General features: G+C 41.5%; 1 protein-coding gene across 2 annotated transcripts; it reads right to left on the minus strand.

The window, feature by feature from the left end:
- Positions 1-428: 428 nt before the first annotated feature.
- slc7a8a (solute carrier family 7 member 8a) lies at positions 429-16054 on the minus strand. Of its 2 annotated transcripts, XM_026292543.1 has the most exons (12): positions 15922-16054; positions 11848-12052; positions 9497-9648; positions 5943-6068; positions 4992-5145; positions 4571-4694; positions 4158-4261; positions 3387-3483; positions 3088-3237; positions 2623-2800; positions 2157-2362; positions 429-2124 (listed from the first exon to the last, which is right to left on the minus strand). In XM_026292543.1, the coding sequence occupies exons 1-11, from the start codon at positions 16052-16054 to the stop codon at positions 2202-2204; spliced, it is 1584 nt and encodes a 527-aa protein (XP_026148328.1). In that variant the 3' UTR covers positions 429-2124; positions 2157-2201. The 2 variants fall into 2 exon arrangements, with proteins under 2 accessions (XP_026148328.1, XP_026148319.1); XM_026292534.1 differs by having other exon boundaries at positions 429-2362.
- Between the last annotated feature and the right edge of the window lie 4698 nt (positions 16055-20752).

A 20752-nucleotide genomic window follows, 5' to 3' on the forward strand; every position in this document is an offset into this window, starting at 1 on the left:
GCTAACAGCAATGATGCCTGTTACCACACTGAAGGCCTGTTTTGGTCTGAGTTAAAGCAAGAAGTGAAGGTTGCAGCTTATCAGGAAAACCTGAGCAGCAACGAAGTCAAACATGAGCCGACCCCGCTGAGCTTTCGTTACTTTTAACGAGGTAGGCCGAGCAGAATTAGACCTTGTGATGAACGTGTGTTTTTCCGTTGGCACAGAAATGCAGCATTTGATTCCAGAGGTGGAAACACTTTCAGGCCTCATTTACAGCAAAGCATTTTTAAACACTATTTAAAATTTGAGGCAAATATTTTATTGTTAATTATAGTGGATGTGATCCAATCACACTGTTTGAAATCATCATACAGTGGAATAAAAAAAAAAAAAAAAAAAAAACACAAGGAGCATGTTTTAGTATAAATGAGGTCCTGAATTACAAATTCAAATGTTAGTCAGTGGTTTTTATTTGCTAAGACAACATACAGACTGTCATGACATCTGTGTATACTGTAAATACACAATAACCATACAGGCACAACACGTGTCATTGTAGTTGTAAAGACTTAAGACATCCTGTTCCCCTTAAGGTTTAGCAGGAGAAACCTTTGCAATACTGGCTCAACTTAAATGATACAGTGTTTTTTTGGGGGGGGGTTGTTTGTAAGATTAAGAGTCCTGAGGAATTAGAAGCACCAGTATGCACTAACACACTGGATTTCAAAGGCAATCAGTCAGATCTGTTGAGTTTTCATGGTCTGGATGTTTTAGGCAGTGATAGTAAGGACAAGGCAGTAGAGATGCCCTGAGACACTAATAGATTATAGCAAGTCTGAAGACATTAAAGTACATACCATGTATTTATGTGCACAGGAGTGGTGTTACTATTATATACAACTGGTATAGATACATAACTGTTAGCAGACAACACAGAATGGGTTCAGTTTTCAGTGGTACCTGTACTAATATTGCACTAAAATGTCTTCTACTGAATGTGTAATTCAAAAAATATACTTCATCTGTAAAGCTCTCACTTCCACACATGGTAAGCTACAAAAATACTTAGCCGTAAAACACGAAAGACATTCAATGCCTTGGTTAAACTGTTGTCAACACAGGCGTTCATGTGTCAGCGTAGGTATTTGATTAACAATGCGATGCAACATGCCTTAGGTGTGTAATCTCCCTAGTCGTCTATATCCGCACTGGAGTTGCAGTTTATCGAGTGGAATATTTGCGTAGTGTCTGTCAAGAACTCAAAAACTCTGATTTATTTATGTTGCTGTCACAAAATTAAAAAAAAAAAAAACAAAACTGCACCTAAGTATGAGTATTAACCATCTCTCTGCCTGTCAAAGCACAGCTGTAATGGTATCCAAATACAAAATAAATTCTAATTCAGATGAATAACCAGCACTGTGCACCATTTACCAATGCAAAGTACACCTCGCACAACGGCTTTTTCAAGAGTAAAAAAGAAGCCCAGATGGATATGATTTTGAATTTTAAAAAAATATATCAACAAAACTAAAATGAACTCATTGAAACTAAGATAATAAAAAGGCAGATGATATAAACAATTATCACAATTACAAAAAAGAAAACATTTTGAAATTACAAGTTAAACAACAACAAAAAAAACTATGTAGTGTACTTTAAAACACAAAATGACTTGATCTGTGTGTGATTTTCTGCTTTGACAATCAAACCACAGCTTTGGTGTGTTGAGCTTATGACAAAGCAGAAATATCAACATGTCCAAAAAAAAAAAAAGAAAGAAAAAAAAGTGTTTGCACATCCATCACAGTTCAGTAAGAGTCTTTTGGCACTAATAAAAAAAAAATCCTACAAATAATGGTGCTCTTACAGTAATAGTGTGCATGACGTGTGTGGAAGAAAGAAGGCGTGATGATGAGGAAGAGTGAAATATGCTAAAGCGTTGGAAGGTGCTAAACTTCTTTTTTGCACTTTTGAAGGACCCCAAAGAGAAAACTTTGAGATCATAGACTCTAAACATTTCATACTATAATTGGCACAGAAATTGATTAATGTCATGATAAACCAAAACAAAAATCTATAAAGTTGAGGTGTGAGGGGCACAAATATTGATCAGTAAATCCACTGCAAGCTGAGATGTAAGTTCACACGTGTCTGCGTGCGCGCCCACGTGTGTCTGCATACGTCTGTTTATTTGGGGCTAGGTGAAGATGTGCACTTCAGCAGTCTGCTGACTTGTGGTTGTCTTCATCCTCTTTAGATAGAGGAGCCCTGGCCTCCTTCATTTCTTCTTCTTCCTCTTTGTTTTCGCTGCTGCTGCTGCGGCTTTCAGCCGGATAAACAACAACACAAAACTTCTGGCCCAAGTATGTCATTTTGTCTGGAAGAAAACAGCAGTAAAAAAGTTTGACACAGCCTACGCATGTACATAACATACGTCTACTGAATGAAAAACAAAACAACAGCTAAGCTAAGACACACACCTGAGCATGGTGGGCCAATTTATATTTCTATCTAACATAAAAAAAGAAGCATAATAATAGTTTTGAAAAATACATACTATCCCTTTAAATTGCATGAAAAAAGAAAATTTACAAAAAGCAACATGTCTTAACATGAGGCTATGATATGCTAGTTTACCGATAAAGGTGTAGAAGCACTGTGGCTTATTGTCCCAGTAGACTCCCAGGAAATAGACGGGGACGCCGGTCATCATGATGGCCAGGCCTATGCCACACACCACGGGTTCAGAGTAAAGGGAGAAGATGAGCAGGAAGGCCCAGAAGATGAGATAGATGACCGGCCATATGAGGCTGACCTGGAAGAGAGAGGAATATCTCCACTTTAACCTCAGTAACCTCCAAAGTGACTTTAATGCTGAACAAAGCACCGAGAAAGATCTTCCCAACATTTTAAGCCATCTTGAATGCAAGATCGATTAACATTAAGATTCAGTAATAAGTAATAAGTTGAAACTAATACAGTACTGTATGTGTACTTGATTACATTTGTGTAGTCCTATATACACACATACTGCAAAATGTAAAAAAGAGGCAAAAGACTAAGTAAAACAGACAAAAACCAAAATACACCACCTAAACACACCTTTATTGGCTGGTCAATGTTTGGCTGTTTGATACGGAGGACAATCTGCCCGGCAACAGTGACTCCGTAGAAGAGGTAGTTGATGAAGCCCACGTAATTGATCAGCGTGTACATGTCACTGGTACACAGCATAAGCAGGGTGGACAGGCACTGAGGATGAAGAAGGAAGGAAAGCTTAGAAACACAGTGTCTGTGGTTTGTCACGGCTCTTCTTTCTCATCTAGATGAAGTGAACCTCAGTAGACCAAAGCTGAAGGAGGTGATAGGATGGAGGGCACGGCGGAGAGAGCAGTACTCACAGTAAAGAGCAGAGCAGGGATGGGAGTGCAGCGTTTCACATGAATCATGGCCAGCAGGCTGGGCAGGTGACCCTCTCTGGCTCCAGCAAAAAATAACCTGTGAAAGACATGATGGAAGCACATCCACCTGTGTTATGACAAATCCAGGACTAATGGTGGTTTATGGAGAAGGTTAAGATGAGGAAGAAACGGAAACATCTCGTTTCATCTCGTTTTGCTCTAAGTCACCAATAAGTGTGCTTACGTTAATCATTTTCTGCTAGACGTCACTGACGTCTTGTCTGTGTACTGTATCTATTGTATTTCACTAGATCATTGGCTCTTAACCATTTTAGTTCATGACTCATTTATTTTAGTGCTTTTTAGAATCCTGTATTTAACAACACATACGAGTTTGAGACAATGGGAAGCAATAAAGTTTCAACTTTTTTCGATCTTAGATAGCTCTGAGATTTATCTTGTGACCCCTTGTGGGATCCCAGAACACATATTGACAAATACCGTGCTAGGTGGTAGATCTTTTATGTCAATAAATGTTTATTAGTAACATATTTACCATTTAAGTTTAGTTTTGGGGGGATTTTGTACATAAAGCAAATACTGGGAATTTTTATCACATTAACACATTAAAGGTCAAAGTTGTTCCATATGACTAACAAAACCTCATTATTACATAACAAAATGAATCAAAATTATCATTTTACAGTAGAACCCATGAAAAAAAAAAAAGTGACTGATCCACAGATGAAAGTCATCATTGAGCCAACTAACCGTGAGGAGGTGAAGAGGGAACCGTTGACTCCCCCGAAGGTGGACAGAGCCACAGAGATGGGCATGATCCACGCCATGACTCCCATCAGCTTCTCACCAAATGTCTGAGAAGGAGGGATGTGAGGATGGAGGTCAGTGGTTGGATGAAAGGGAGGGAAGGATTGGTCGAAGCAGACACACAGGTATGTGGTTAGATGCATATTTCAAGTTGTATTTAATAAAATGAATAAGGTGTGAATGGTGTCAACTAACACACTTGAAATGAGCATTGACCAACTTTAACCACAAGGGGGTGATGTATATATATATATATATATATATATATATATATATATATATATGTGTGTGTGTATGTGTGTGTGTGTTGGGATAAGGTCACAGGACCACTCTGCGTCACAATCAGACCCACTCACCACAGCAACAGCGTTTGAGGCGAGCAGCTCCTGGGGACTCATGGCCGTGACGTAGGCGATGTTGGCAAAGACGTAAACAAAGGTCACGAGTGGGATGGAGATGAAGATAGCACGGGGAAGATTCCTGGAGAAAATTTAAAAAATGCATTCAGTTAACAGAGAGTTAGGAAATGCTTGGGGGGTATAGTAATGGATATTAAGGTCATGAAACAGTGTGATAAAAATACAGAAAATGGAGGAATGATCCATTTCATACCCCAAAACATGGTCTGGATCAAGGATTAACCTGTTTAGTTGGTATGTGACTGCTAATCACTGAAACTACTGAAGCTATGAGCAGCTCTCAAATCAGTTATATTCGTCCAGCAGATAGCCACTCAGCATTCCTGGTTGTACATGACAGGCAGATAATGCATCTTACACATAAGGGTCCACCAGCTCCTCTGTGACGTAGTTGAGGAAGTTCCACCCTCCGTAAGCGAAGGAGCCTTGTAAAAAGGCTAAAGCTATCAAACCCACATCATAGTCCTGGAAGGGCTCGAAGGCGTTAGCTGGCTCCAACCAGTAGTACTCTCCTACAGCAGAAGAAGAAGTAGCGTTTTTTTGGTTTGGTGCTGCAGTCTGGGAAGATTTAGCATTTTACAGTTTTAATTCAGGCTTTCTGTGCCTCTTATATAAACCTGAAGAGTCAGCTCTGTTTCAGATCATATTGCTCTGGTTGCTAATGTTGTTTTGCCATGGGGGTAAACATGCTGGTTTTGACTAAAGTTTGGGCTCGCTGTGAGGAAACCCAGATGAAAACCATCATCTGATTTAATGGTTGTGTGTAAAACAAGTTGTAAAGGACATTTGAAAAGCTAAATGTCTGTAAATTCACTTCCACTGTGATATCAAAAACAGTTTGTGGTCAGTGTTTAAACCAGCAGTGAATTTCAGGGAATCTTGGGTTTTTCCTATTAATCATCACATTTTTTGCAGTTTATATGTTTCTAGACAATGTTAAAGTATTTCAACTCTTTCCTTTCACACAGTGTTCCTCATCTAATGTATGACCTAAAAACCCACATCAAACACTTCACTATCTTCAAACGCTCGTGCAGAAATCCCCATTTTGTTGTTTCAGGGGCCAACTCTCTGTGGCCCCAGTAATAACTGACCCTCAGTTGTGTTTTAGTTGTAAACCCATGCAGGCGTGCTGATATTAGCAATGTGATTTTTAACCAAAAGGGCCCCAGCAACTCAGTGACCACGCTGTCCCAGATGACTGAGAATGTCCCCAGTGACCACAAGTGTGTGTGTATGTGTGTGTGACAGAGAAAACACCAGGTGGGACATCCATTCATGGATACGCAGACTGCGTTAGGCAGCTTACCCTTGCAGATCTGCACAACACCCATGATGATGATGAGGGCGAGGGCCAGCAGTTTGCCAGCGGTGAAGATGTCCTGCACCCTGGTGGCCCACCTCACGCTGGAGCAATTCACCCACGTCAGCAGCACTGAACAGACACACACACAGAACACATTGTTACAGTGTTACAGTGTTATAGTCATGGACTATACCCCCTCCTGTGTGTTTTTGAAAAAGTACACCTTGGAAAGCCAGTCGGTGAATGAGCAGTCAGTAAATCCTGCACACTGTGTCTCTGCTCAAGTGGCTTCAAGGAAGGAAAAAAAAATCCCCTTATTCATCATTCTGACATTATCACATTTAGATTTTCTCTATTAGCTTCTTTACTGGAGCAATATAGTATCATTCTACATTGTTTTAAACACATTTCCCTTAAATTCATCCTGATTATTATGACATCTGACAGCTTTCATGTGTTTATGGTTTTACTGGTCCTGTAAATGAACAACCATGAGCTCAGTAAAGTTGTAAAGCCATAAAGAGCTTTATTTATTAGCTTTATTTACGATTATCTAGCTCACGTACTCTGTTACCAAACTCAAACTCCTAGAAGTGCTGCTCAGCTCAGTCCAACCTGAGATGACACAAAGACATGAATATAAACTGTATCGTTGTGTGCAACAGTCCAGTAAGGCGCCAATAATTAACTGCACTGTTCGTCTCTGTGGGATTAAGTTCCTCACGTTAAATAACTCTGAGCTCAGCTGTCACTGTAGGGAACGGAGAACAAAGGCAGACGTACATGAGCAGACATGCATGGGTCTGCACTGCTGGGAACATACTGCAGATGTGTGTATTATGTGGAAACACAGACTGGGCTTGTTTGTGGCCGGTCCTGAGAAGTTCATTGTGTTTTTTTATTATAGCAAGTGAGTTTGAAAGTCAGTCAGTTAGAAAGGTGCAGAGAGCTGACAGTCAGACACAAACCTGCCTGGGTTTGTCCTCACAAACTAACTCAGCAACAGTTGCGGTGAGGGGGGAGAGTAGCATCAGTGGCTCTTCCCTCCTCACCCCCAAAATCAGGAAATGAGAGAGTATATGCACATGTACTTTAGTCTCTGACTGAATATGTGTACTGTCACAGTAAACCAAAATACAACCTTCTAGATCTGCTAATTACACCTTAATCCTCTTAACTCAACCACCACTAAATCTGTTTTAGGATCCTGATCTGTGTTATAGTTACAACACATGTGTCACCCCCTGGTCTTGTCTTATAGGTTGTGACTAAACACCTGATGCCAGATCAGCTGACTGTAAGCTAAGCATACAAAATGTGTTGCATATCTGTGTGTGCATGGAAACTCGCTGAGTTTTTAACGTGGACGTGCTGGAAAACACAACCTCGCACTTTGACATCTGGAGGAAAAGCTGGGTTTCATGGACTATACCCCCTCCTGTGTGTTTTTGAAAAAGTACACCTTGGAAAGCCAGTCGGTGAATGAGCAGTCAGTAAATCCTGCACACTATTATACAATATCCAAAAAGGGTGCCAAATTAAAGTCGTCTCCAAACATAAAAGGAGAAAAACGCAACCTCATAAACAACAACGATGACATCAGAGTTAAGGGGAGACGTCTAACCTCTCACCCACTTTTCCCCTGAACAACTGAAAAACAGGGCTAGATCATCGAGACTCAGCAACTTTTTCCTGCACGCTGCCTGACAACATCTCTCCAACCAGTTCAAGGGAGAATCAAAATCAGCTAAAACAAAACGACTGCTAGCAGCTGTTCTCAGAACTGAGCATGTCTTTGCCTCAGGCACAAGGAAGGCAGGTTAATGCAACAACAGTGTTTTCAGTCCTGATTTGAATGAGCTGACAGTTTGAGCAGACCTCAGGTGTTCAGGAACTTTGTTCCACAAGTGAGGAGCATAGTAACTGAATGCTGCTTCACTTTGTTTGGTTCTGGTTCTGGGAACACACAGTAGACCTGTCCCAGATGACCTGAGGGGTCTGGAAACCTCATAGGGAACTAATATATCTTGAATATATTTTGGTCCACAACCATTTAGTGCTTTATAAACTAGCAATAAGATTTTAGAATATATCCTTTGACTAACGGGAAGCCAGGGTAGCGATCTAAGAACTGGTGTGATATGGTCCAGTTTCTTGGTGTTTGTAAGGACTCTGGCAACAGACTTCCAGACTGAAGTGCATTAAAAAGATTGTTTTGCACCATAAAACTGTGAATTTGATGAAAAACTACTTTTTCAATTATTTTTTCCCAAAAATGGAAGATTTGATATTGGCCTGTAGTTACTTACTGCTGAAGCATCTAGATTAGGCTTTTTAAGAAGAGGTTTTATAACAGCAGTTTTTAAGGCCTGGGGAAACTGCCCTGACTGAAGATATACAACGTTTTTTATGCCTCCTCCTTCAATTTTTCCAAATTTTGCACATCCAGCTGCTGTCATTATGGGATGTTGCATGCTGTTTGTCTGTTATTTGATGCCAATTGTTCAGTCAGTATAGTTTGTCATAGTGATGATTAAACATGTGGATCTCTGGCTTCATTGTGCACGTTATTGTGCGTCTTTACACACTGCCGGGCCAAACAGCCACATGATGACACCTGGTGGTCTCCAGTTTAGACAGAGAAGCTAAAAAAATACTAACTACCAGACTCCACCTGTGCACTGAAGAAGCCACAAACCCACTGACAGTTTCCATCTGTTGCACTGAACTGTGCAAATGTGAGTATGTGTAACCGGCATTATGAGATGTTTAGTAGAAATCATTTAAATGGGATGTGTATTTGACAGGTCAGATTAGAGCATTAACAGAGAACAGTCGTGTTTTGTAATTATCTCCATGGTGATGCAGAAACACACATGCCCGTCTCTCTGTCTGTCTGAGGGCTTCCTGCAGTATTTGACCAGAGTGTGTGAATTTTATCGGTGGATTCAAATCCACCACTGTCATGTCGACAGCAAAACACTGATCAGTTTGTCTCTGCACATTCATGGCTCACTGCTGCACTCCTCCAGCTGCCTGGCCTTTAATCTGGTCGGCTCTCAGACGACCTCTGACTGGGGGTTAAATGCCAAAGGAACTTCAGAGAAAACTGGAAAATACTGTGACAGACTGATTCCCAAAGGTTTTTCATTTTTTACAGTGTAGTCTGAACTTTTGAACTTAATTATAAGCCTGGATCAACAAACACACCCAGAGAACTTTGTATCTTTCTATTTTCTGGCTGTCCCTTTATTATAAAATCTATACTGTTCAGGAAGGACTTTTTAGTTGGTTCACCAGGAATGTGTTTTCTCATTTGGTGTTTAAAATTCATATTATGTTTTATGGAACATCCCCATAGAAAGGTTCGATATTTGCTGTAGCTGGTAGTCGATATTTTATCACGGCTATTTTTCCAGAAAACGATTAAAACTGTGAGATTATTACCAAGGATGTAAGAGAAAAATCAGATTTTGTGTCAGTGTTTGTTTGTCTAGGACCATGCATGTATATGTCTGTGCATGTGCACGCGGGGTCAGAGCTGACGTGCTACTCACGGAGGCAGACGGCAGCCAGCAGGCGCAGGCCGCTCTCTGGTGGGAAGCAGGTGGGGAACAGAGGCTGAAGGACATAGTTGGAGAATGTCAGCGCGATCACAGCCTGGTTGGTCGGGTAGATGACCAGCACGGCGATCCACAGACGCAGGAAGCTGAGGAGAAAAGGTGGGAGAGAGATAAGATCAGGAAAAAGCAGGTATAGATGATGGATGGATGGATGGATTGACACTATATTCATCGTTGAAGTTTTCATTTCAATCCCATATATAAAATACAAGGGTTTGTTGCTCTCTTCCTGTTAATATATGATTGCAAAATAAAAGAAGCTGTTTGAAGATGTCACCTTGTACTCTGGGCTAAAATCAACAGGAATAATAATTGACAGGTTAAGACGAAGCTAAATGTAATTCTTTGCAGCTCTTGAAAAGAAGCAATGAGAAAATCACACGTTGTTTATAACAGACTCGTTCTTGAAAGCTCAACATTTCTGACAGATTAACACCCTCACTGGAAACCAGAATAATAACATTTCTGTTTGGCAGCTGGTTCTTCGGGGGTAAATACTGTCAGTGTGGTAATGTAGCTGCAGTGACAATAATCATACCAGGCACTGTTAGCTTTAAAAAGCAGATCAGTCCAGGAGTATTTTTATTATAATTTTTATTCTTTTGGGAGGTAAGATCGTGTCTGACACAAAAACAACTCAAGGCTTCCTGACTGAAAATTCTCAACTGATATTTCTCCTGCTGTTGCAGACACACAGTGGTATAGACTCACGGCGGCGACACACTGAGCATGTTCAGGAGCTGACAGGGTGAGTCACACCCTGCGCTGATGCAACCTTTAGTTAGTAGTCACATTATGACTGCAGCATCGCTGACACAGTCACACAGCAGGGGAACGCAGGTGTGAGCTCAGATGTACAGTGATGTGATGCAGGGCAGCTGTGGGGGTTGGAGATATTACACCTGACTGCATTAACAGGACTGTGTTGTGTTTATTAGACAACTGATGCACACCAGTAACATTTCCAAATATACTGCTTTTGAGGAACCTTAGTTTCAGTTTTTCATATTTTATTAAATGTTTTTTAAACCTCTAACATTTTATTTTAAAGAAATATGTATTTTTACCCTTCATCTTCCGTTTTTACCTGCTAAGCATATGATGAATACATATGAAACGGTAGTTTGTAGTATACTTCTGCTTCTACTCTTACTTCTCAAAGCAAGTGGCTGATAAGTGGCTTCTGCACTTTCACTGAAATGAAACTGAGAACTAGGAGTGAGCTCCTGCACCTTTTGCATCTGCACAAGTCTGTAAATCATAAAGTAGGGCTGTGACATAATTAGGTTTGAGCGTACAACTTACGAACGCTTCCACTTTTCCACAAACTTGTCTTTGGCCTTCTGCGACGAGACCTGCGGCCTTTGTAACGTCGTTCACACGTTTTATGTCTTTATTTGGTTTTTTACATCTCGTTTTATCTCCCTTCATGTCTGAACTCCGGGTTTATTCTCGTGTTGCACAACAAATTGCCCCTGGGGGACGAATAAACGTGAAGGTGATGTAAGTGTCCATAGCACAACTGCACCCCTCCGCGCTACACACACATAGGAAAAAAAATAAATAAACCTTCCTTCAACACAGTTTATTTATCGTAAGCAGAGGGCACAAGGAAACGGTGCAGCCTCAACACTTCAGACGCCATGGACTACAAAGTCTCTGAAGGTATGGTCTGATGTGTATTGATAGCTACTGTACAAAGGGACAAAAAACAATCATTGGCTGTTTTGTCTGGTTGAATTCCTCTCCCAAAATAGCCTGATAATGCATCCATGTGATATTTGAAAAAACAATGTTCTAATCTGTGTTTACAGTCTGGGCAAAGGTACAGTGTGTCTGTGTGTGTCTGTGTGTGTGTGTGTGTTTGTGTGTGAACTCTATGAGAAGATAAACTCAGTGTGGTTTCCAAGCTTTTATCTTTACATTAAACTATTCCTGAATGAATGGGAAAAAAGAAAGAGTGACTGAGTGTTATATACACTTATCAGAAGTCTAAATCCTCATCAGACTGACTTGAATTATTCTTGAGTCGTGTGCTTAACAGACAGGAAACTAATAATACTCCAGACTAATTAAGAACTTGAACAGAAACCCCACAAACCCATGAATCAGGCTTCCTCCTTCTTAAAAACTGCATTGTATTATCTCATTGTCTTTACTGACTCTGATCACACTGTCAAATGTTGTGTGTAAATATACTTGTGTCATATAAAAAAATAACAAAAGCCCTTCTGACCGTCTCCAGCCGCAGTAATGGCTGGATGTCTTTGTAAAGATTTGCTCACCCAGCTAATCCTCCGAAGATATCCTTGACGTAGGAGTAGTCTCCTCCTGACTTGGGGATGGTGACACCCAGCTCGGCGTAGCACAGAGCCCCGATGGCGGTGATAATGCCCGTGATGATCCAGACGATCAGGGCGACGCCCACAGAGCTGGCGTTCTCCAACACCCCCTTGGGGCTGACGAAGATACCTGAGCCGATAATGTTACCTGGTGGAGGGAGAGGAGAGAGGTGAGGGGGAGGGGGCGGGGACAAAATACATCTTTATATTTATTGCAATTTAATTTTTACCATTATTTTGGTTGTAACTTTGTGTAAAAATTTCTGAACGCACTTTAAAAACACAATAATTCTGCTTTGATTTCTGCTCAGTAGATTTTAGAGGATGTTGACAATCAAAAACCTGCTCCATTTAAAGGACCATTCACAAGGTTTTGCATGAATTTTTGCCCACTTTATTTTTAAGTCAGGCAGCATTGGTTCTGCTTGTGAAGGATTTTCATACAGTGTGAGTGTGAGTGCCACGGTTTGAGATCTAAATGTTATTAACACCTTGTACTTCAATATAAAAGGGATAATAGTATTTATTATAGTAAAAAAAAAAAGAGCCAGCACATGAAATGGTTCACTTGTGGGCAGACAGATAAAGTGAAGAAAAGAAACTAAGCAAGAAACAAAATACCAGCCAGCGCAGATTTACCAGTGGTGATTCAGGAAAAACGCAAATCTGCAATCTGCTGACTTGGCAGAGGAAGAAGGAATTAGTGGTGGCGCCTCACATATTCAGTGAGCATCACAGTGTCAGGCAGTTTATATGGGATATGAAATACAGGGGTGGGCAGGGGTGATTGGGTTCAGGTCCAACACAAAAGGAGCCGCCTGAGTCTAACGCAGAGATTCAGTCAGAGGTCAGAGGTCAGGATAATCCAATCAGATTCAGCTGACTGAGCTCAGTGAATAAAAAGGTGCCAAAGGTTGAAGGTTTTTAATCATAACAGGCTTACTGGATAATACTCTGAGTTGCATTTTACAGTACAAAAGTCAAAAGTGTGACTGATACTGTCGTGGTGCGTTCAGAGTTAAATAAAGGGTGGGGACTGCGTCTGTGGATCACTATCACTGACCCACTATACATAAATTACAACTTTATATTAAAACATGCAAGTGACAAGGACGGCTGCTCACTTATGTAACTCCAGTTGTATGTAAAAGGTAAACAGCCGACAAATAAATCATCCCTAAGCTGACGATGTTGACATCTTTATGGCAGCTGTGGTCTTCAGTACCAGGACCTTTGACATGTAGGGAAAAGCAGCCATTCACCGACTTTGCACTTTTACTCTGTTGCAACCTCCCTGATATGCTTCTGCTGCACAAAGGCTGTTAAATGTTGTGCATTTGTGTCATGTGCCTCGTCACAAGCTGCTGTGTGAGACTTAATGCTGACGAATGTGGAATCATCAAGTTTCCTGCTCCCTGGACAGTTTTACATCCTTGTGTCTCCAGCCAGGGAAAAGGAGAACATCACTTTAAAAAATGTGCTGTTGCCAAACCGCTGTCTGTCTCTTAACCAACTGAACTGAACCTAAATAACATCTGTCCACTCTTTTCTTTGTTTTCACTCTATAACTCACAGGAACTAAAATCACCTGACAATTATTCTCTCAGTGAAAGGATAAATCATTTGATCTGATTGGCCAAACACCACTCACACCAAGAGCAGGCGACCAACATTAGCAGGCATGTTTGTGTTTGTGCAGCATTATGAAATAACCATAATCACCTTTTTATAAAACCCTGGAAGATTAGTCCTTGTATTTCCGCACAGTGTTAAATCCTGGTTCAAACAGCCTCCAGGCTGAGACAACCTGACCTGCTGCCTGACCCACAACCAGAACCTCCCAGACTCTGCAGACCTGTTATTACACAGACGCATTATTACACTTTTGTAAATTGGATGTTTTTAGTGATTTTTAGTGGCCTGCCAATTAAGGATATTCAATTTTAAAAGACGAGAAGATAAAACTAACATTTATATTTTATCACACCAATGTGAATTAGGATTTCTGCAGAAACTGGATTATAAAAGACACAAAGCAGAGTCTAGCTCAGATGTGGCTAAGCCAGGTAAGCTAATAAAACAGCATTATTAGGGCGGGGCCTTCTTCCAAGTGGCCAAAAGTTCACTTCTAATCCCAATTCTTGGCTTTGCACATTTCTGGACTGATCTCTGTGTGTGAGCGATAAATGCCGGTTCTGTACAATAGGCCATAAAAGTGTTTGATGTCCTTGTGTGTTCTGCCCCTTTCGTGGAAAGCCAGCGGGGCATGTTCATGCTGAAAGGATCAGACGGGTCACCTGACCGCACGTCTCTCTCACACATGACAATGTGAGCTGAAGGTCCACGAATGAGTGACTTGGTCAAGGATGAAAGAACAGTCTGGTGGCTGCATGGAGGTGTATGGACTCTGGACGGCTATAAAAATTCTGTAGGTTGTCTGATAAATGAAAAGTGATTAATTAAATGATTCATTTCACAATATTAATTATCGAAATATTGCCACATAGGTGCAGTCCAGAGTGCAGCTACAGAGACGAGATACTGAGTGTATCCTGAGTTTAACCAGGCATTTTACAAATTTTATTACTCTCTCAATATTTGCAGTCACCTCAGAACATGATTATCACCCAGGAAAGGTATGAAAACATTATTCAGCCAATAAACATATGTGGAATTTGAGCTGTGTACTGCTTGGATCAGAGCAGAAATAAGGCCTTTCTAATGCAACCTCTAGGATTTAGGGAGGGAGCTACAAGCTAAACAGGAACAGGGTTTACTGGCAAATTTCATCTCTCCCTGTGTCTTTCTCTCGTCTTTGGTTTCCCAGCTTCCTTCTGTCTTTCTCTTGGGAGTTCCCAAGTGCTCACGCCCTGTCGCTTTCTCCTCCTGTTACCGTGGTAACACATGAACCAGTAATTCACCCCCTCCCTCCCTCCCTCCCTACTCTTCATCCTCTCAAGGTCACTGTGTAGCTCCCGTATCCCTCAGCCCCACCACAACGATCGATAGATCTGTTGTCTGATTGCATTATCGCTACTTGTTTGTTGTTTGTATTAACTAGTTAAATAATAATAAATAAATAAATAATTGATCAGTTATTGAGAAAATAAGAAGCAGACCACTCCTGTGGACCTTTTCACGTGTCTATTTCATCAGTGCAATTAAAATGTTACTCCAGATGTTCAGTACCAGTGCATTAGATTTATACAGTACTTTGACAAAGTTGTTGAGCCTTTTAAGAGACAAATTATAAAGAAGAACGACCTAATATGATGCAGGAGAGTAATACAATCTGTATATCCTGACTTTACACTCCAGAAGACACTGCAGCCTACATTTCCCAAAATGCATATCATGTATGCGATCCCTGAGAAGTTCCAACATCAAATATTGAAATAGGAAACTGAGCTCGTGTAAAATCATCCCTTTAGAGTAAATACAGCTGCTGTGTGTCAGTTTGTGATCATCCACATGATACCAGCCTGCTAAGTAAAGCCCTCTCCAGTCATGTGAGCCCTTCACTGATGGTGTGAGCCTCAGACATCACACTCACTGAGAAATGACCAAAACCTCACCGATTAAGAGCCACAGCAGGGGAGCTGGAGGCCTCAGTGCTGTTGCAAGACATGTCGGGAGGGATCTGGCAAGAGTTAGTTAGAGTTGACGTTACTAACAAACCAGTGTGTGCCTGTTCAGGCTGGCCTCACACGTGTGGGTGAGTATCCAGTGTGGGAAGGCATATGTGTTGGTGACACTGGTCTTCATACCGGTATGCTCTCAGTATGGATACAATCAGATCCCACACTGGTCAATAGATATAGAGAATATAGAGAATAAACATGCTCAGTGTTAAGGAAATGCTGGTCTAGTGCAGCAGTGCTGAGGTTCTGTAGCACACTGAGACTCTTTCTCGTGCACTTTTCATAGGCTGCTGTTTCAGAGGGAAAGCTGAGTTATTGTGGGGTGATGTGTACACACCATGTGTCAGATGCTCTCTCAGTAGTGATAAGCACTCACCAACAATGATACCGCAGGCGCTCACAAGCCCGATTTCCTTCTTGAGCGCGACTCCTCCTCCGGACTCCTGTCCACCGGCAGCATCCTTGGCAGACCCCGAGGTGCTGCTGCGTTGTCTCGGACCGTCAGTCATCCTGAAGGCTGGATTTTTGTTTTTCCTACCCTGTGAGATCTTCTTTTCCACCTCACAGCACCTAACGCGTCTGCTTTGTGCGCAAAACCACGTTCACTGAAACGCGCCGCACTTATCTTATTTGGAAAGTTGATTGTTGCTGCGCCGTTTTCACCGTGTGTCAACGAAGGTTTTTAAAGACAGTTAAAAACAGGAATAAAACAGGAAGGGAAATGTGTAAAAAAAAAAAAAAAAGAACAGTCCAGGTGTTGTGCAATATGAGCAGATAATTGTGTCCTCTGTTCACAATGTAAAATCCCGACTGCTGGCAGCCAACAGCTTGTTGTGCAGTAGCCTATATTACCTGGGTCGCAGGTGGAGCTACAGGTCACAGTCTACACGCACATCAAACCCAGTTATCGAGTGAAAAAGGCATATTCCAGTGACATCCCTTAATAACAGTCCATCACTGAATGTGCGCGACAGCAACAAAAATAATCTCTTAAAACCAACATAAAGGTCTCAGTGGTTCCTTGTTCTAGGTCTGAGCCGAAGAGACCAAAGCATTTTGCTCCAGCAGTGGACCAGAAAACCAGAAAAGTCCAGGAAAGTCGTCCAGCTCTGCTTCATAAACACTCAGACTTCAGACAAGAAAGGTGAGATTGGAGTCATTATATTTCTGTGCGTAAAATAGCGCCACCCCCCTCCCCCACCCCCCACCCACCTACTCCGAGTTTGTTTTCCTCCTCCAGTCTCTGAACAGACAGACCCTCCCACCGCTCCCTCGACCATCAGCTGCTCCCCGCACACAAATCCTCCTCTTACAAGGGGACTTTTAAAAACAAACCAGGCAGCACCTTGATCTTGCTTTCTTTTTCCTGTTAGCCTAGTCTCCCCACCACTTCCTCCCTGGCACTGTTTTTTTTTTTCACACTCATTCACACTTATTATTCAAGCTGCAGCAGAAGCCAGAGTCTAAATTTAGCCCTTTCACCAAGACGTCACGCTTCACTCTAGAGGCTGCAAAGCTGCTGATGTGTTTCCATCCTGCATGGGCATGTGTATGCACGGACAGGACAGTGCTGCCTGTAGGGTTTTCTGATCTTTTTGTGTAAGACATGATATTGTCTTACACAAATATGAAAGCTTGCATTCATATGAAATCTCTAAAGTCTTTTGACATTATTAAGTAAAACCGAATAGATTTAATTGAGCTGCTGCATCATCATTTGCAGAAATGACTTTTCTGTACACGTGGCTGTGTTTACTTTTTATACTACACTTGCTCTGTGCTTCAGTTTATGGGAGAACACTCATATTGGATATGGTGGCATCATATGACCCATTTTGGCTTTTGTAGTAGCTGCAGTCATACCCCAGCTATAATGCTGCTGGTGCTCACAAGACCTGTTTTTTTTCCCCACCGAGAGCGTCTCGTCCCACTGGCACCACCCGTGGCAGACCCTGACGTGGACCGTCTGTCATTGTGACGCAGCTTCCTGGAAAACCCTGTGCTAAATGCCAGTGTCCTGCATCCATAAGTCAAGTGCCAAAGCCTGACAGCAAATGTAGCATTATTCCAAGGTCTGAACACAGTTTGTGACTCATGTAGCTCCATTGTTAAAGTGTTTCTCAGACAATCCTGATTATTAGTAGTCGTTTGTTTGAACTTATTATAGTGAAAGCTGTGTCAATAACAGCTTTTTTTTAAACAGGCCTGTAAAGATGGCTGTGTTTATACTATACACAGGCCCTGCGTAGTTTAGTTTGTGTGTAAATACTTGTATTTTATTGTCTACATGAGGCGGCTGCTGCTTCTATATGACCAATGATTCATTTTTAGTGTTATTATTTTCTTTATACTGTGCAAAACAAACCCGTACCTCTTCAAAGCTGAAAGAATAGTTCAGTTCATGCCCAACAAATTTAGCTTCAGTTGTGACTTTAAAGGAAGACTGAGTTACCTGAGAGACTCCAGTGAGTTACATAACCACAGGGACTAATCTCAGTAGACCTGAGCTGGCTGGTGCAGCGTGCATGTGTCGAGCACGTGTCCCTTCGGCTGTACCTCTGCCACCTCTGTCTTTGACGCTTGTCTCCACACAGATCAAATCAGCAGAAAAGGTTTTGATGTGTAGTGAGAACAAAAAAAAAAAAACAAAGACTCTAAATGTCCCAGATCATTGAAGCAGGAAGAAGTACACAGTGTGGTGTTTCTGCTCACTCGCTGTACGCATGCTTGACCATTAAAATACAATTTGTTGACTTTTTGCTGGCGTCAATTTGTTGTTTTTTTTTTTTTTTTTCAGGAAAGTACAGCCATGTTTTATTGTTGCTGTGTGTCTGATTTGATGGTCAAAGCTTCCTAGTGTTAAACCATTCTCCCACTTCATTTTATTTACTAGACGTGTGTAAATGGTAAAAAGTGGTGTGAGCAGCTAGGCAACATAATACAGGGAGCAGTGAATGAATTCATGCTCACTCTATAACTTTAAATACATGTTTTTATGGTTGCATGTAAGTGGCAGCTATGATAATTCATATGGTCTTAATGCTTTTATCAGAGGAACATATGACCTACTTGGTTGTTTAGGTTGGAGGACTTGCTGTATACAATGGCTTTATTGATCAAACAGTGTGACCCCTATTGTTTTGTGCTGATAGTGACATCCGTAGTTATCTTCCAGTCTCACTGATTGAATTTAAACAGCCGCAATTTACTATTGTCGCCTTGATTGTTTCTAATTAGATTATTTCTAATTATAGCAGGATAAAAAGCTAAGGATAAAATATGAAACTATTAAACTGAGAGCTTTGGGAAATGGACCACATCACTTTTATTTGATCTGGAAGAGTTGAGGAAATGATGCAGTTAGATACAGCACAGAGCAAGGTATTCAGTTATTATGAGCCAAAACCCAAGACACCTCTGCCAAAGCATGACTCTGATTCTCTAAAAAGCTCATTTGGATCTCCAGCCTTTCAGGTTATGTTGGAAGGCTGACACACTAACTCAGGTATACACGGCCTGAGGGATCAATTGGTGACTTGGGTTTAGTCTCATATGTGTGTGTGTGTGTGTGTGTGTAAATGTGTGTGTTTGAGCAGCCTGCAGCTGAAACCCTGGAGACGCTGACAGACTGGGATGCAGGCATGAATGATCTTCCTCTATAGTGCAGTCGGGAAGCAGTGGAATAGTGAGCACCAGGTTTCCGGTTTCTATTTTACTGCAGGGTCTGAAATGAAGCACCGGACACAGACACAGTCAAGCCATCGGCACTTATTGTTTATTCTGGGCTTTTTGCCTTCTGCTCTTCAGCAACACATGATCAGTGCGATCAATGTCATTGACTCAAGTGAGAACAATCTGTTGCTCTAAAACAACTCCTTGATTGTCTTCTTTGTACATTTGTAGGTTATTTTCCAAACTATCAGAGACACTATAAGTCTTATACTCTTCCCCCAACATGAGCCTGACTACCCTCAGATTAAAGCTGTGAAGGAGACACAGGCGGCAGGTCCTGAGTCAGCTGTTAAGGAAGCTTATCAGGGTGATAAACCTGACCCTGGGCCTTTACTCTGATAGGGCCAAACACTTAGGCATAGCTGTGTGTCAGGGACGTGACCATGGGACACAAACCTGTACTCACACACACACAAACACACACAAAAAGTTTCATATCCAGCATAGAAAACAGCTTGAAGATTAACTGCTGTGCTTCAAATAAAATAAAAACGATTGGCTCGGCATGCACGAACGATGGAATGAGCAGCTGTGATTAAAATCACCTAAGCCGGAAAGCTAGATTTTGTTATATGCACCTGCGCAGACCTTCTTCAGCTCCTGAGCTATTACACACACATTCCACCTTTCCATCACATGCACACACACACACCTGCATAGCATTCGTCCATGTGCACACACACACGAACTGGCTCCTGGTGGCAGATCGGGTGGTTAAAAAGCATGGAGATGCTGTAGATAGAGCTGTTAATGAGTAACTTTGCTGTTACAGGTTGTTTGCAGCTCAGTGGCTAGAAAATTGGAACAATAACATGCTAACATGGAGGTAATGGCTGTGGTGCCAGGAAGGAAGACCACAGGGAGATGCAGGTCTCCAACAAGGTCGATTGCAACACTGAAAGTAATGGCTGGTGTAATAGAGTTGTGTTTAAAGTCTGCTTTTTTTTTTTAAGAATTACTCAAACGAGTTATAACATAAGGTGTTAATGAGCAGGAGAGGTGCTGGAAGGTGGATTTTGTTACTCCAGGTCAGATCCAATCCAAATCAGTAAATCATTTACATTACAATAGGATTTACCTGCAGATGTATTCGGAAAGGTAAAACCATCCCCACTGACATTTATTAGCTTAAGCTATTTTCTATTTTTGTGTAGCGATCACATGATGAAATTAAATTACTGTTGATTGATTGATTGATTGATTGATTGATTGTTTCTTCCAGTCACCATACATTAAATTCTCAACCTCCTCCTCTCTGAGTTCCTGAAAAACAAGTTGCAGATTTGCACACAAAGCACTGTGTGAAAAATAATCTGCTGCGTAATTCGATTATGTTTTAGCCATACAGGGAGAACAAAGGCACTGCAGCACTAAGCCTGTCTATTAGCATTAGCTGACCCATTGTACAAGCCAAACCTAGCTACCCTTACCCTACATGATAATATTGTGGGGAGGAGAAGAAGGAAGAAGAGGAG

Source organism: Mastacembelus armatus, chromosome 18 (assembly GCF_900324485.2).
Source record: "Mastacembelus armatus chromosome 18, fMasArm1.2, whole genome shotgun sequence".
NCBI classification, from domain to species: Eukaryota; Metazoa; Chordata; class Actinopteri; order Synbranchiformes; family Mastacembelidae; genus Mastacembelus; species Mastacembelus armatus.

What these genes read in the sequence shown, in the direction of transcription:
- slc7a8a (XM_026292543.1), bottom strand. Translation starts at nt 16,054, where the DNA reads ATGACTGACGGTCCGAGACAACGCAGCAGCACCTCGGGGTCTGCCAAG. An exon ending in ATCTTCGGAGGATTAGCTGG is followed by an intron (nt 9,649 to 11,847) that starts GTGAGCAAATCT and finishes TTTTCTCCTCAG; the next exon opens with CTTCCTGCGTCTGTGGATCG. An exon ending in GCTGGCTGCCGTCTGCCTCC is followed by an intron (nt 6,069 to 9,496) that starts GTGAGTAGCACG and finishes GTGTCTGTTCAG; the next exon opens with TGCTGCTGACGTGGGTGAAT.